This window comes from Thalassophryne amazonica, chromosome 5 (genome assembly GCF_902500255.1).
Source record: "Thalassophryne amazonica chromosome 5, fThaAma1.1, whole genome shotgun sequence".
Classification (NCBI taxonomy): Eukaryota; Metazoa; Chordata; class Actinopteri; order Batrachoidiformes; family Batrachoididae; genus Thalassophryne; species Thalassophryne amazonica.
Genome location: NC_047107.1, coordinates 18552982 through 18570655, shown reverse-complemented (window position 1 = coordinate 18570655; position 17674 = coordinate 18552982). Strand labels below are relative to the sequence as shown.

At 41.2% G+C, this 17674-nt stretch overlaps 1 protein-coding gene and 1 long non-coding RNA gene across 2 annotated transcripts in view; one reads left to right on the top strand and one right to left on the bottom strand.

Annotated features, from left to right (window-relative positions):
* Positions 1 to 5741: 5741 nt before the first annotated feature.
* Positions 5742 to 6153, top strand: LOC117510145. Its single transcript, XR_004560630.1, has 2 exons — positions 5742 to 5781; positions 5854 to 6153. It is a non-coding gene; the product is annotated as an uncharacterized LOC117510145 (long non-coding RNA).
* Positions 6154 to 11713: 5560 nt separating this feature from the next.
* The window catches only part of slc15a4 (solute carrier family 15 member 4), a 221958-nt gene continuing 215997 nt past the window's right edge, over positions 11714 to 17674 (bottom strand). Inside the window, exon 9 of the mRNA XM_034169758.1 lies at positions 11714 to 11941. Within this exon, the coding sequence (XP_034025649.1) occupies positions 11793 to 11941 (149 nt within the window). The 3' untranslated portion in view covers positions 11714 to 11792. The remainder of the gene's footprint in view (positions 11942 to 17674) is intronic.

Genomic DNA, 17674 nt, shown 5'->3' with positions numbered 1-17674 from the left:
ATCCATCAAAATTTGAAAAAGGCAGACAGTAACAGCAAACCTGAAGGGAAGGTAACTGATGTCAAGCAGGCTCAGAGAACCTGAAATCAAACGGAAGTTCAACGATGAGCTAAAAAAGAATTAGAGCACATCAAAGACCTTCATCAATGATGGAGAGAATTCAATCAAACATGGACGCTGTGTACAAGAAGGGGCAGAGCAGGATGTATTTTCTTAGAAGGCTGGCTTCTTTTAGGGTCTGTTCAAAAATTCCTGTAGATGTTTTATCACTCCATTGTGTCCATTGTCTTTTTTACGGTGTTGTGTGTTAGTGGGGGGGGGGGGACAGTACTAAGAAAAAGGACATTCTCAGGCTGAAGCGGCTCATTAAGACGACAGACTCTTTGGTTGGTCTGTCTGGACTCTGTGGAGAAGGTGGTGGAACAGAGGACACTCTCCAAGATCAGGGAGATCCTGCCCAATCAGAGCCACCCCCTGAACCTGGTCTTCTCCAAACAGAGAAGGACCGTGAGCAACAGATTCCCCTCACTGAGGTGCTCCACTGAGAGATTGAAGTATTCTTTTGTCCCTCGCACCATCAGGCTGTAAAATGCAGCCACTTCAGCCAGGAGCAGGAGAAGTGAGCCGGTGTCGCCGACCGAATGCTCCCCCCAAAAATCAGTCCTCCCCCCACCTTCACTGCGCATGCCTCATTTCTGAGCGTCAGCGATTCACTGATTATCAACTTGTTTCTCCTTCAAACTGCACTCCAGTCATCATGTCTCAGCGACAGATATCTGAATCATTTCCACATAAATTCAGCATTATTTCATAATAAGAGACAGAGGAAGCGATCAGAGCGCAGCAGCTGTACGGTCGATGTCCGACGTGCAGCTGCGCCTACTTCATTTCGGTGCGTCAGTACCAAAATGAGGCGATTATCACCTCATTTCTGCTTAAAACTGACTTTATAATGATTTAAAAGGTTTTACTTTGTCATCTGATGGTTAATAATCACATTATTCCCTTTGATCGCTTTAGGCGTAGAGAGTCAGACTCAGAGAGTCAGACTCAGACGTGCTGCTGCTGTGGTCCCAAATGATGCATGCGTAGTGAAGGCAGGGCGGACCAGTTTTTGTCCCGTGCAATGCCTTAAACTCCTTTTACCTTGACTTTGTTAGTGTTGTATTATTTATTGCTACTTTTTATAAGTACTTTTAACATGTTTTTATTGGTGTGAATGCGAGTGACAGACTGACGCATAATTTCCTTTGGCACTAATAAAGTATCTATCTATATCTACCTACAGTAGTGTAATAGTAGTGCTATATGACTAAAAAGATTAATCCAGGTTTTAGATTCAGTAGATTCTCACAAATCCAACAAGACCAAGCATTCATGATATGCACACTCTTAAGGCTATGAAATTGGGCTATTAGTAAAAAAAGTAGAAAAGGGGGTGTTCACAATAATAGTAGCATCTGCTGTTGACGTTACAAACTCAAAACTATTATGTTCAAACTGCTTTTTTAGCAATCCTGTGAATCACTAAACTAGTATTTAGTTGTACAAGTATAACCCCCGTTTTTCATGATTTCTTCACATCTGCGAGGCATTAATTTTGTTGGTTTGGAACCAAGATTTTGCTCATTTACAGTGTGCTTGGGGTCATTGTCTTGTTGAAACACCCATTTCAAGGGCATGTCCTCTTCAGCATAAAGCAACATGACCTCTTCAAGCATTTTGACATATCCAAACTGATCCATGATACCTGGTATGCGATATACGAGGTCTGTTAGAAAAGTATCTGACCTTTTTATTTTTTGTAAAAATCATATGGATTTGAATCACGTGTGATTGCGTCAGCCAAGCTTGAACCTTCGTGCGCATGTGTGAGTTTTTTCACGCCTGTCGGTTGCGTCATTCGCCTGTGAGCAGGCTTTGTGTGAGCAGTGGTCCACCCCTCTCGTCAGATTTTTATTGCGAATAAAATGTCTGAACGATTTGGAGCTTTGCTGCATCAAATTTTTCCAGAAACTGTGAGAGACCTCCAGGTGGACACCATTCGGAAAATTCAGATGGCTTTCAGAGACGATTTTATGGGGATTACACAGATTAAGGAGTGCTCCAGCCGGTTTAAAGACCGCCCACAGCTGCTGAGAGCGCCGCGCGCTCCGAGCACCGATCGACAGGCTCAAACCCCGCTGAAACAACCAGATCATTTCCAACGTGAAGGCTTTGTTGATCTGGGATGTCGTCTGACTTACACAAAAATGGCAGAAGACGTGGACATCAAGACTTTTTCGGCACATTCCACTGTTACAGGAGTTTTTTTCATGGAAAGAGGAGCGGAGGAATGCGCCACCGTGCTGCTCATGGCGCGGCACAAAACCACCTCCGTGTTGGTCTCACAGGACGGCTTACAGATGGCTTTCAGACGGCTGTCGGTGGCTTTTCATTCGTGTGACTATCCAAGAAATTGTGCATGAGCTGGACATGCCGGAACATGTCCTGTGAGGCTTCATCACGGCGTTGCTTTGCGCCATGCGGCTCCGTCCCGACGCGCGGAATTCCTCCGCACGTCTGTCTCAATGTGTCGAAAAAGTGCTGATGTCCACATCTTCCGCAATTCCTATGCTAGTCAGACAACGTCCCGGATCAAAACAGCGTCCAGTTTGGAAATGAACGGCACATTCCACTGTTACAGGAGTTTTTGTCATGGAAAGAGGAGCGGAGGAATTCCGCGCGTCGCGGCACAGCCGCATGGCGCAAAGCGGATACTTTTCTAACAGACCTCGTATAGGCCCAACACCACAGTAAGAGAAACATGCCCATATCACGATGCTTGCACCACCATGCTTCACTGTCTTCACTGTCAACTGTGGCTTGAATTCAGAGTTTGGGGGTCGTCTCACAAACTGTCTGCGGCCCTTGGACCCAAAAAGAACAATTTTACTCTCATCAGTCCACAAAATATTCCTCCATTTTTCTTTAAGCCAGTTGATGTGTTCATCCTCGAACTGATCAATGGGTGAGCCTTTGCCATTCTGGTTATTCTTCTATCCATTTTGATGGTTGTTTTCTGTTTTCTTCCACGCGTCTGTTTTTTTTTTTGTCCATTTTAAAGCATTGGAGATCATTGTAGATGAACAGCCTATAATTTTTTGCACCTGCGTATAAGTTTTCCCCTCTCCAATCAACTTTTTAATCAAACTACGCTGTTCTTCTGAACAATGTCTTGAACATCCCATTTTCCTCAGGCTTTCAAAGAGAAAAGCATGTTCAACAGGTGCTGGCTTCATCCTTAATTAGGGGACACCTGATTAACACCTGTTTGTTCCACAAAATTGACGAACTCACTGAGTGAATGCCACACTACTAGTATTGTGAACACCCTTTTTTCTACTTTTTTTTTACTAATAGCCCAATTGTTTCCCATGTGACAATAAGAAATTTACTCAAAACCTGGATTCATCTTTTTAGTCATAGCACTACTATTATTCTGAACACTACTGTATCTAGAATAGACAGCACACCCAAAGAATGCCATAAGCCTGGTTCACACAACAGGATTTTAAAATTATCTTTAGGTTTCCAAAACCTGAGAGACCACATACGTGACGATAAAAAATCATGGATCTAGCAGGTTTGGTGGTACAGTGTGTGGTGTTCAGCCACACGGTAAGGGCAACAACACCACACATGAACAGATTTCATGCACGAACATTCACAGCTCAGACAGGAAATCTCGCAAAATCTCTCGAGATTAAACGTCACTTCAGAGTAAACAAATGGAGGTACTTTGTGGACTATTTGAAACAGAGGGAAAAACGATCCAAAAAGAATAAGGCGTTCTTCAAAGGAGTGGAGACAGCGCGACCACCGGACTTTCTGGTAAGTCAGAACAGCTGTTTTGATTTTATTTTCCACTCTGTGCGTCCGTCACCTCACTTTCTGATTGGCTGCACGTCACATTCAGCAGGCTGCGCGCTCGTTTGTGGTCGGAGGACACAACACACGTTGCGATATCGGGCCAAAAAAATCCAACATGTTGAATATCCCCGATTTGTGATCGGAGTGCTCCTGACGCCCTTCCGAACAGATCAGAGCGCACTTAACGCATCACACACGGCAGGAATATCTGATAAGATTATCTTTAGCATCATCACGATTGTTGGGGCGTCCTTAAGATTGTCGGAAGGGGAAGATCGGGTCCGATATCGGCCTAATTAGCCTGCTGTGTGAACCCGGCCTGAGTCGCTTCATGTTCATTGACAGGAGTGACCGCTGACACCATCAGATGGAGCCGTTCCACCACAGCAACTGCCGGTGTCGCAGACCGAAGAGTCCCCCCCCCAGAAATGGTCCGCTCTGCCTTCACTGCGCATGTGTCATTTTGGGCAACAGCAGCACGTCTGAGACTGACTCTCTGAGTCTGACTCTCTACACCCAAAGCGATCAAAGGGAATAATGTGATTATTAACCATCAGATGACAAAGTAGAACCTCTTAAATCATTCTAAAGTCTGTTTTAAGCAGAAACAAGGTGATAATCAGTGAATCGCTGCAGTGAATCGACGCTCTGAAATATGCACAGTGAAGGCAGGGTAGACCGATTTTTACACAGAGCCGTTTGGTCAGTGACACTACTCCTTCAGTACACCGACCACTTAAGCACTCAACCCAAAAGGTGACTCTGCTCACTGAGGTCTAGTTGTTTCCAGGTCTGTGGACCTCACACAGCGTAGTCACTGCAATGTAAAGCTGTCCATGCAAACTCAACACAGGAAGAAAGGATGTTTCAGGTCCCTGTCTCCACCAACCATTTTAGACTTGAACAAATAAAACACATCAACAAATAAATATGACAAACCAAATAAAATTTTTTTTTGATGTTTTGACATTTGTTTCACAATTTGAAAACAGAACACATTTACAAAATACTCTTAACTATATATATGGATGCGCGTATTTGAATATCCATTTATCAAACACACATTGTAAACACTCTCCAATAATCTTTTTATATGTACTTTTTTTAAGTGTAGCATTATTAACATTATTGCATTACAGAGCAAACATGATTCTGAGCTCTCAAAGACAGGTTTTATGTTTCCTGGAGTCATATCAGTCGACATTCTTCCTCAGAGTGTCTTGTGTTAATATAAGTGTGTCTTCTGAGGATACACATAACCAACCGTATAAGGTTTAATCAAATACATCACAGTTTAACATCATGGAGCTGCGTATATACATACGTACCAGCGTGAGTTCAAAGTAAATTATTTCATAACTGTGCGATCCCGATGGTCCAGACCTTACCTGGTTTTTAATCAGGGAAATTGGTTTGGAACTTGAAACCATTTTAACAAACTTTATGAAAATGTTTGATTTGGCATGTAATGCAAAAAAAAAGCAAAAAACAAACAAACAAACAAAAAAACAAAACGTTTCATTTTGGGACAGATCTGGATAAAATAACAATAACATTTTCAGACGTGGTGGATGTAGACACTGTGATGAGTTCCCGTCTACGAGTATATGTCAGAAAATAAATAGTGCAGCTGTGGAGTGTCAGCTCGAGCCGAAATTCAAAACTGCAGTGTAACATCATAAAAGACAATGATACTTTAAACAAAATCATCTCTGAATTCACAATACTGATTTTTAGAGGATTACATATGTACAATATTTATTAGGATGTCTCACATTATTTGATTGCAAAACAGCATGAGATTCACCAATTACAAATTCACACGTTATTGGTTATATATTCAGTATCAACACTCAACAATAAGCAGGAGTTTGAAGTAAATGACAACAATCACATCCAAGGTGGTGACACATTGGATGCTGTGGCTTGTAATCACAGAAGTACATTAAATACATAAAATCTACAGTGGCTGAGAGGGGCCACAGCACTTCCCATTAGGACAGTACTAACAAATGCAGAAGACACTGACAAATATGGTCTTACATTTTAGAAATTTTAAGATAAAGAAGCCAAATTTATAGGTTTGTTTGTTTGTTGTTGTTTTTTTGATGTTCTTAAAAAATTCAAATGTTTAAAAGCTTAAAAGGTACATAAATGTTTTGGCAGCACTGTACAAAAACAAAACAAAACAAAAACAAACAAACAAAAACCTACATCAACTCAACAGCTGGTAGTTGTATCAAAAACCATCTTGCAGTATTATATTTATGACACCCTCTCCCTCAGTAACATATCTGCATTTACCCTCATTCATAAACACAGAATTCTGACAATCATTAAATTAAAAAAACTTAAAAATCCACAAATTAAAAAACAATTCATAGAAATGATCTGTTTCCCCAAACATTTCTGCTAGTTTGTGGTGTAAACAGCGACCACAAGCTTTCATTATATTGTGGAAACTCTTTCCCAAGATGGCGGCCCAAGTCTGATCTAGTACTTAATCATTTCTATGTCTCCGTTACACTGAATGGCCTGTCAGTAAAAATACTCCGGGCAGAAACATTGTCTTGTATTGTTAGTTTTGTTGTTTGTAGTGTTTCTGTTGATTGCCTGAACACACATCTTATCTGTCTATCGTTCTGTTTATCACATCTCTAAGTCTACGGAAAGCCACTCCCACACAGACATATTACATATTCCGATGGTGGCAAAACAGGATCCAAAACAATCTGAGTGCATATGAGGGAACCTCAAGATGAATCTGGCACGGTGTGCCTGCCGGTATGACCTGCACGTGCCATGTATAATAATCACCTAAAACCAGAGCTTGCCCAAATATGTGCACAGGCCTCATCTGTCGTGCAGTTCTTATGGAGACCTCTCTGGCTCCATCATCACAGCTCATAAAGGAAAAAAACTTCACATTTACAACTCTTTAGTGGTACCAGTCCTCCAGTATGGAACTGAGACCTGACTTTTGAATAAACACACTGGAAGCTTGGCTTAATGGCATGAGTAGCAGAGCAATGGCAATGGGTGCCAGTGATCCACCCATTGGTCTGACCACATGACCAATGAAGAGCTCCAAGAATGGACTTAACAAACCCCCACCTCATGTCTTGCAGCAATGCGACAAGCTCAATGGTATGGCCACATCTTGTGTCTCCCCACTGAACACCCACTAGGGCCATCATGGACTTTGACCCCAGACAAGCAGGCTAGACATGACTGAGAGGGGGCCTGGTTTCATAAAGCAGTCTAATCTTGTTTAGTCGAATAAACTCACTTAGTTGACTGATTTTTTTTTACATTAGTCATTGCACAAAGCTTTTAGTCAGCTAAAGTTTCCCGTTACCTGACTAAAGTTTTTAGCCTGGTACAGAGGAAGCTAAGCTTATTTTAGTCTACAAAACATCAGTGTCTTACCTCATAAAAAAACCAGCTATCATGTTCCACCACTTGCTGGAACACTCAAAAGCACCCCTACATCACTTGTATTCCTTCAAAAGGAGAGTTTCCTCCGCTTTTGGTTAGGGTTGCAACAGACGACTACTATGATGTGTTTGTGACAGTTCTCACATGAGCCACCGGGCATCGCTGTTTTGATCAGCGATGTTGTGTGCACAAAAAGTCTTAATGGAAGTGTAGAAGAAGAAACTGAAGAGTGAAAGTGCTATGCTAAGAGCTAAGCAAGTCATTCTGCCATTCGTATGGGTCCGTAAATGTCAATAAAGCCAGTTAATGAAAGAAAGCTGGATAGTTTATGACAACGGCCAACCCGGAAGTAAACAAAATGGTCGCGCATTGGAGCCGTCTCTTGGCAACAGCACGTGCAAGGCTGTTATGCCCGTGAAAACCGTCGACTAAGGTAAGATAGCTAATCTACAAGTTTAACCCACGGTGTGAAACTATGATTAGATGGATAATGTTGGGTGACTAACTGTCTAGCAGACTGAAAGATTAGTTGCTTTATGAAACCAGGCCCTGTTTGCTGGATGTCATCTCCTGAGAGCTAGCCCAGCAGGACAGAGAGTAATGGAGAAGTGCATGTCAACACTGTTTTACATGTTGCTACATCTCTTCAAGGACTTGGACTTTAGGGTATTTTGGCAGTGCTGAATTAGAGGGGAATACAATGGGCCTCATGTGTCAAAGTTGCGCACTTGTGGCGTAAATTTACGGTGTAAATTTGAAGTACACCAAAGTTGCCGTGACACGTATCAAGCAGTGCGCACCTGCCCATTTCCGGCGTACGCCTGACGCGACCTTGATAAATGCGGCGGGTGAAAACAATCGGAATTATAATAAACACGGCCATAAATATTCAGACTCCGCTTCAGACACACCCTCATTTTACGACATGGAAGCCAGGAAGACGGCAAAGAAAAAGAACTCCACCAATCATGACGCATGCCAATAGAGCGTCAAAAGCGGCCGTCGTATTAATTGTTTTGTAGTATAATCAAAAAAGTGTTACAGTGGTCCCTCGTTTATCGCGGGAGTTACGTTCTAAAAATAGCCCGTAATACGCGAAACCTCGACGTAGTCAGCGTTATTTTTTACAATTATTATAGACGTTTTAAAGCTGTAAAAACCCCATAAAACCACTTTATACACTTTCTCAATCAGGCATGAACATTTTCTCACTTTTCTCTCATGTGTAAACACTCTCAAAGTTCAAACCTTAGTAGAAAAATAAGACCAACCTGTTTTCTGGCCCAAACATTTGTTTGAGAAATAAAAATAGAACGTTTTCCTATAAATAATTATGATGGATTTAGAACTAACAAATTTAATTTTAACGATCAACGTACGAGGTTGGACACATAAGAAATTATTAATAGTGACTGACCAGTATTTCACAGATCGCGCCTCTGCATCCTGACGCCGCGCCTTTTTCCACTCACACCTGGCTGCAGGTGTCTGTTTCCGAGTGACAAACACAGTTATGAGTAGTTGTTGGCGCTCTTTTTTCTTCTGGGCAAGAAGATTCTTATAAACAGACACGCAGAACACAGAACACTGTAAAAAAAAAAAAAAAAAAAAAAGCATGCAAAATTGGACTAAAAACTCCCTGAAACGACGAGGCCGCGAAAGGTGAACCGCGTTATAGCGAGGGACCACTGTATTCTCTTTTCACATGTCAATAATTCTTGACATGTGGATATTTGCTCGCTCAATTAATAAGACATGCCTAATTTTTCAGATTTCTTTATTCTTAAAATGTATTTCTTTATTTTTTTTATTGTGACAAACGAATGGAGACGACAAAACCTGACTGCAGCACGGGCGAAGGGAATGACAACACTACAGTTGTAACTATCAATTTCATTGTCTAAAACGATCACACCACATAAAGTTAAGCTTAGCGCTGCTCTGGCTCCAGGCTCTGGAGAAAAAGGCGAGCAGCACTTTCTTTGCGGTCAGCGCTGTAGCCACGGATCGTGCTCGACAGACCAGCAATCCCGCAAAAGCGGGATTTGTATTGATTATTATGTAGTATAATCAAGAAAGTGTTATTTATGTAACATATGCATTGATTTGTATAATGGCACTGTTTATCAGGCCGATCATATTCATTTTTATGTGGATTCCAGCGCTGGTTCATTTTGGTGTATAATTTACACCACCTCTCGACCTGGTGTATATTTTCAGCGCAGCGTACGCCAACGACCACATTGATAAATGCCAAGTGGCGCAGCCGTTTTGGCGTACACCCCATATACGCTCAAATATCGCCGTACGCACGTTGATACATGAGGTCAATTGTATATACAAGTAACACAGCTCCCAAGGGAGCTCCTGTGTAGCGGCCATAACTCTGCTAAACCCAACATGGGGTCTACGACCACTCTGACCCATTCTGAGCATGAACTAAGTTGAAATTTTATTGCCATACTGAAGACTTACAAATTAAATGGGGTGACAGTAGATAAAACTAATATTCCATTCAAGGGATCCTGTCAGTTAGACTGTTTCAATCAATAGCTGTGAAGCTCATCAATTTAAATAGTTTCTTGTGCTGTCGGTCATATTTTTGTGTTCTGTGTTTGTAAGCATTTTTTCTTTTCTTTCCAATTTTCAAATAGTTTCTTGAGCTGTCGGTCATATTTTTGTGTTCTGTGTTTGTAAGCATTTTTTCTTTTGTATTTGTTAGTTTTCTCTCATTTTGCCAGTGCTGTCTTAATTTGAGAGTGTTGTGGCCTCTCTTGGCTGCTGTAAAAAAACTCCACATCAAGGTTGAATGTTCAGGACATTTTTAAAAGGTCAGACTCACTAAAATCATTTGTCCTTACACAAAAATATGATTTTGCATAAGGCAAGAAAGTAAAAATGGAAGCATTCTTCACAGCTGCAAAATATCCCCAGTAAATAAGTTTGATGAGACAACACTAATGGTGCCCATGACACATTAGGTTCTCTATCCTTGCAGATCTGCAGCTGCAGCAGCAAAGGCATCTGGTGTCCAAAAAACAGGTGCAACTGAACGAAAAACAATATGGCACCAAACTTGCAATTGAGTGCAAACAATCAAATGAAAGCAGGGTTTAAAATCACACTGGTCAGTCAGCATTTCCAGTATTAAAACCCAAATGGCCAACCAGGTGGCTTAGTGGGATCGCCGTGTGGGAGACGCATGTTCGATCCCCACTCGGGACACCTGGTCTGCCCAGCCAAATAAATGGCTGGAAGAATAACCCCCACGGGGAGACTGTCTAAGGTATGTTGTGTTGTATGTCCAGGGATGATGAGGGAGTAGGAGAAACTAACGAGGGAGCAGCAGAAACCAAGGAGGGAGTAGGGGTGTTGTATGTTTGTGTCACGTTGTATGTGTATGGCTAGACTGTGAGCCATACAGTCCAGGGAAAATAAGGGAGCAGCAGAAATCAACAGGAGATCAGGGGTGATGTGTGTTTGTGTTGCGTTGTATGCATATGTCTATATTGTAAAGGATAGGTCCCCCAATAAATGGAACTATCACGGAGTCCCCCCATCTTTGGTATGTTGTGTTGGATGTCTAGGGACGAGGGAGCAGTGGAAACCAATGAGAGAGCAGGAGAAACCAACGAGGGAGCAGCGGAAACCAACGAGGGAACAGGGGTATTGTGTGTTTGTGTCGTGTTGTATGCGTATGTCTAGATTGTGAGGGATAGGTCTCACAATAAATGGAACCAACATGGAGTTCCCCCATGGGGAGGCCATCTTCGGTATGTTGTGTTGTATGTCCAGGGACAAAAAGGGAGCAGCGGAAACCAATGAGAAAGCAGGGGTGATGTGTGTTTGTGTTGCTTTGTATGTGTATGTCTAAATTGTAAAGGATAGGTCCCCCAATAAATGGAACCATCACGAAGTCCACCCATGGGGAGGCCATCTTCTGTATGTTGTGTTGGATGTCTAGGGATGAGGGAGCAGTGGAAACCAATGAGAGAGCAGGAGAAACAAACGAGGGAGCAGCGGAAACCAACGAGGGAGCAGGAGAAACCAACGAGGGATCAGGGGTGATGTGTGTTTGTGTTGCGTTGTATATGTATGTCTTGATTGTGAGGGATAGGTCCCCGGTGACCAGGTGCAACTGGATGGGGTTACTCTTTAAAAACAAACAAAAAAGAAAAACAAAAAACCCAAATACGTGCCTCATAGCTCTCTTCCATTAACCTGCATGGTTTTCAGTAGGACTGATGCATCCGACTGATAGTGTGAAACTATTGTTATTAAAGAGGATAAATATCCTCACTTAAAAGCCAAAGTCCATTTAAATCCTGATGTTTTAAAATGGTTACAGGTTCACATGGTTTTACTTCCTCTTCTTTGGATACTGAGCAGTAAGAATGAAAAAGGCAGATATGGTGAGGAGGCTCTTAGAATGTGCATGAGGGTCAAAAGGAGGCGTGTCTCTGCCTGCTTCCTGCTCGGCTCCTCTGGCTGGCATACCTGACGGAGACAATAATAAAGACCAGCAAGGTAATGCCCTGGATCCCCGCAAGGAGGAAGAAGTAGTAGTGCAGAGAGCAGTTGTTGATGTTACCTGCAACGAGAAAGCAGAGGTGTAACACAATGCGCACACTGTAGCACCATGCACATAACTGAGGAGCAGGACATGCACACGACTCTGCAGCTGTCGGGTTACTTCAACAAGAAGTCGGAAATAGCTGCCGTCTTCACCTGTGTCCCCTCACAGCAACTCTAACTGCGTGCACTGCCTGTTGTTTTCAGCTATATTATGTGCACAATGCCTGAAAATCAGGTTTCAACTTGAGATGGCAAAATGATACCCTCCCACTCTTCCATACTAGCTACTTGAATTTTTTGTAATTTGATTTATTTATTCATTTATTTAATTTTTTATTTAAGGGATCAATAAAGTTCTATCTAATCTAATCTAATCTTCAAATTACGTTGCATAAAATGATACAATAACATAATAATAACTGGGTCACACAAAAAAGTGAAAACACTTATTTCCATTGCTGTCCAAAAGGAGATACATGAACAACAGAGTGAGATCTTGCATGGAATCCTAGACTGAGGGAGATTGACAGTCATCTTGTGTTTCTTCCACTTTCTAATAAATAATCATAACAGTTGTCTTCTACCAAGCTGCTTGCCTGTTGTCCTGTAGTCCATCCCAGCCTTGTGCAGGTCTACAGTTTTGTCCCTGGTGTCCTTAGACAGCTCTTTGTTCTTGGCTATGGTGGACAGGTTGGAGTGTGATTGATTGAGTGTGTGAACAGGTGTCTTTAATACAGGTAACAAGTTCAAACTGGTGCAATTAATACAGGTAAAGAGTGCAGAATAAGAGGACTTCTTAAAGAAAAATTAACAGGTCTGTGTGAGCCAGAATTCTTGCTGGTTGGTAAGTGTTTAAATACTTATTTGCAGCAGTAACATACAAATAAATTATTAAAAAATCATACATTGTGATTTCTGGATTTTTTTTTTTATTATTATTATTATGTCTCTCACAGTGGACATGTACCTAAGATGAAAATTTCAGAGCCCTCCATGATTTCTAAGTGGGAGAACTTGCAAAACCGCAGGGTGTTCAAATACTTATTTTCCTCACTGTATGTTGTGTGGTTGGGGTCCTGTCTCACCACTTCACGGTTGTTGTTGTCACCACTTGTCTTTCATTCTTGTTTGTCTTGGTTTGTTTTGGTGGTCGGCCCTTCCTGAAAGAAGCTGTCTGTTGGCTTTGAATAGGATGTTGTAGGCTGATCGGGAAGGGCGGATGGGGGGGAGACACGCACACCACTTTCACCTATGCACTACATACTATCTATCTTGTGAGAACAAATTGCATATATGTATATTTATGTATATAAATGGTCCCGCCAGTGTGGCATTTACCATTAACATATATATGCAGACAGCAGGGGAAAAAGGTAAAAAAAAAAGAAAAAAAAAAGAAAGAAAAATAGACAATAAAAACCTGTTTTAAAATTAATGAAATTGAAAAATACAATATATATTTAAGTACAATTCCAAACATAACAGTTTAGTACTGAATAAAAGCATAACCAAAACTGCTTAACTTCGGACGTGAACTGGGGTTTGTATTTAAGATTTTGTATGTGACTTGGTAGACTATTCCAGAACATTTATTACTGCACTTTATAGAGGGTGATGTTTGGATCTAGTTCCGAATTAATAAATGGGTTGAAAGGTCATTTGAAGTTTTATCACTGACAGTGTTATCAACAACATTTGAACTGGTTAACGTGTAATTCAACAGTTAACCTACCAACCAATTCAAACATAAGAGTGGTATGGTGGTGCTTTTAAAAGGAACCAAATGACTTTGTTTTGGGTAAACTTAAATTAATCCAGTTTACTATGAAGTCCTGACATAGACAAAAAATAACATTGGATCTAGGTTTGATACAAACATTCTCTTGGTTCTGCTGTCAACATTCCTTGCTTTTCTCTCAAGTAATTTAAGCTTTAGACTTGCTCTGGTGATTATGTCTGTAGTGATGTTGTCCAGATAGAGACTCATCAAGAGTGGCATCTTGGTATTTGACCTTAGTTTGGCATTTCAATATAAAGAACAGCACATTGCAACTTAATGGTATTTTGCTTATGTAATTTATGTCTGGAGCCAAATAGTGTTGTTTTAGTTTATCCAACATGAAGAGAAAGCTTGTTGTTGACCAGCTGTTCTCTGACAGACTCAAGCTGGAATGAAATTTGATGTACATACTCAGTATGAGTGGCTGACACTAAGAGGATGATATCATTCACAAATAAGAGCATTTTACAGCAAATAGTTGATGGAATAGTCAGTCCTTTTGGCTCCTCCCTTGCTCCCACTTGGGGTCACCACAGCAAATCCGAGGTGGATCTGCATGTTGAATTGGCACAGGTTTTACACAAGATGTCCTTTCTGATGAAACCCCATATTACTTCGAGAATAGACAGGGGTGGAGTTTGAACCGGGAACCTTCCACATTGGAGACGTGCTGGAATGTGATTCACATATATAAGAAAAGCAAGGGCCAAAGGATGGACCCTTATCATACTCCACATTGAATTATTATTCAGGGAGTTGAGAATGTCATTAATCTCAACTGACTGTTTATTCATTCTGTCAAATGCGACCAACTCATGACGTCCATGATTTTCAAGTTTCTGTGACAGCATCCGACCTTACAGGGGAGAAATGGAAGACGTCCAGTAGCTGGGGACCAGAAGAACAGGATTGGGAAACACCGATCTACAGTATCAGCTGCTTTCAAACTGCTTAATCGAGGAGTACTATATCTATACAATGCCCCTTTATCTTGGTTCAGTTTGATTCAGTATATTCAGTATGATACAGTGAGGAAAATAAGTATTTCAACACCCTGCGATTTTGCAAGTTCTCCCACTTAGAAATCATGGAGGGGTCTGAAATTTTCATCTTAGGTGCATGTCCACTGTGAGAGACATAATCTACAAAAAAAAATAAAAATAAAAATCCGGAAATTACAATGTATGATTTTTTAATAATTTATTTGTATGTTACTGCTGCAAATAAGTATTTGAACACCTGTGAAAATCAATGTTAATATTTGGTACAGTAGCCTTTGTTTGCAATTACAGAGGTCAAACGTTTCCTGTAGTTTTTCACCAGGTTTTCACACACTGCAGCAGGGATTTTGGTCCACTCCTCCATACAGATCTTCTCTAGAGCTTTCAGGTTTGGAGTTTCAGATCCCTCCAAAGATTTTCTATTGAGTTCAGGTATGAAGACTGGCCAGGCCACTCCAGGGCCTTGAAATGCTTCTTAGGGGGCCCCTCCTTAGTTGCCCTGGCTGTGTGTTTGGGGTCATTGTCATGCTGGAAGACCCAGCCATGACCCATCTTCAATGCTCTTACTGAGGGATGGAGGTTGTTTGCCAAAATCTCGCAATACATGACCCCATCCATCCTCCCTTCAATATGGTGCAGTCGTCCTGTCCCCTTTGCAGAAGAGCACCCCCAGAGTATGATGTTTCCACCCCCATGCTTCACGGTTGGGATGGTTTTCTTGGCGTTGTTCTCATCCTCTAAACATGGTAAGTGAAGATGATTCCAAAAAGCTCTATTCTGGTCTCATCTGACCACATGACCTTCTCCCATGCCTCCTCTGGATCATCCAGATGGTCACTGGTGAACTTCAAATGGGCCTGGACATGTGCTGGCTTGAGTAAGGGGACCTTGCTGCCCTGCAGGATTTTAAACTATGACAGCATCATGTGACTCTGTGAATCTTTGTGACTGTGGTCCCAGCTCTCTTCTGGTCATTGACCAGGTCCTCCTGTGTAGTTCTGAGGTTTCTCAGAATCATCCTTACCCCCCAAAGTGAGATCTTGCATGGAATCCCAGACCGAGGGAGATTGACAGTCATCTTGTGTTTCTTCCACTTTCTAATAAATAATCATAACAGTTGTCTTCTACCAAGCTGCTTGCCTGTTGTCCTGTAGTCCATTCCAGCCTTGTGCAGGTCTATAGTTTTGTCCCTGGTGTCCTTAGACAGCTCTTTGGTCTTGTCTATGGTGGACAGGTTGGAGTGTGATTGATTGTGTGAACAGGTGTCTTTCATACACGTAACAAGTTCAAACTGGTGCAATTAATACAGGTGAAGAGTGCAGAATAAGAGGGCTTCTTAAAGAAAAACTAACAGGTCTGTGTGAGCCAGAATTCTTGCTGGTTGGTAGGGGATCAAATACTTATTTGCAGCAGTAACATACAAATAAATTATTAAAAAATCATACATTGTGATTTCTGGATTTTTTTTTTTTTTTTTTTTTTTAGATTATGTCTCTCACAGTGGACATGCACCTAAGATGAAAATTTCAGCCCCCTCCATGATTTCTAAGTGGGAGAACTTGCAAAACTGCAGGGTGTTCAAATACTTATCTTCCTCACTGTATAACGTCTGAGTGGATCCTTGTCATTTGATAGGTGGGTTGTGTGCCACATGACATGGATTATTTGTAGCATTTGCCGTTGTGCTTCATTGACCGTGCAATAGTATACAAATAATGGTTCAATGCTATGAATATTTCATGAGGTGAAAGATGGAATGTTCCATTCAACAAGACAGTGCCGAGCTGAATGGTGCTTTCCAGCTTTCACCAAATTAAATATTCGTTCCATTTAAAGAATGAAAAAACATTCATTATTTGTTTTATATGTAATGGCTAAAATAGATCTTTGTCATTTGATATTTTATTAATTTATAAACAACAGAAAAGGGACTTACATTTTGGTGTTCCACTGGTGCTTAACAGTCCAACACTAACTTTAAACCGGAGTCCAAAACTGCGACGATGTATTCCGTGATGCCGTCCACCGACTTCATAAACTTAAAAAAAAAACAAAAAAAACAACCAACCCCCCCAAAAAAAACTGTGTAGTTTCTTCGTCCAGCGAAAAATCACATCAGAAATTTGTCCAGCTTTTCATCATAACAGCTCTTCAAGACTCCAGATGGCTTACGGCGTAGTGGATTGTTTTTTTTGTGTTAGATAAAATAGCAGCTTGAATTAGCTCCTTCAAATTGTCGTCCGTCAGCAAAACAAACTGCTATGTTTAGCTAAATGTCATTTCACATTTCATATAGCACCAAAATTGCACGCTAAAAAAGAACTATTGCATGGTCAATGAAACACAACGGCAAGTGGTACGAATAATCCATGTCGTGTGACATACAACCCACCAATCAAATGAGAAGGATCCACTCAGCCGTTATATAGTTCTTTTTAGCATGCAGTTTTGGTACTATATGAAATGTGCTATTGAACGCGTCGACCACTGCACATTTCACACCATGGGGTTTAGCTAAACATGGCAGAATTTGTTCTGCTGCTGGATGTCGATTTGAAGGAGCTAATTGACACTGCTAATTCTTCTAACACAAAAAAACAAATCCACTACACAGTAAGCCGTCTGGAGGCATGAAGAGCTGTTAGGATGAAGTTAGGGTGAAAAGGTGGACAAATTTCTGACGAAATTTTCCGCTGGAGTGAGGAAAGCAGACAGCAGTCTGTACACAAAGTCAGTGCACAGCATTATGTACTATATCCTCAGAATTGTTTTTTGCAAGTTGACTGAGAACAATTTTGGACTTCTACTTAATGTTTGTGTTGGACTGTTGACATCAAAGCACCAGTGACAAACACCAAAATGTAAATTCCTTTTCTGTTATTTATAAATGAATAAAATATCAAATGACTAGGATCTATTTTTGCTGTTATATATAAAACAAATAATGAATTTTTTCATTCTTTCAATG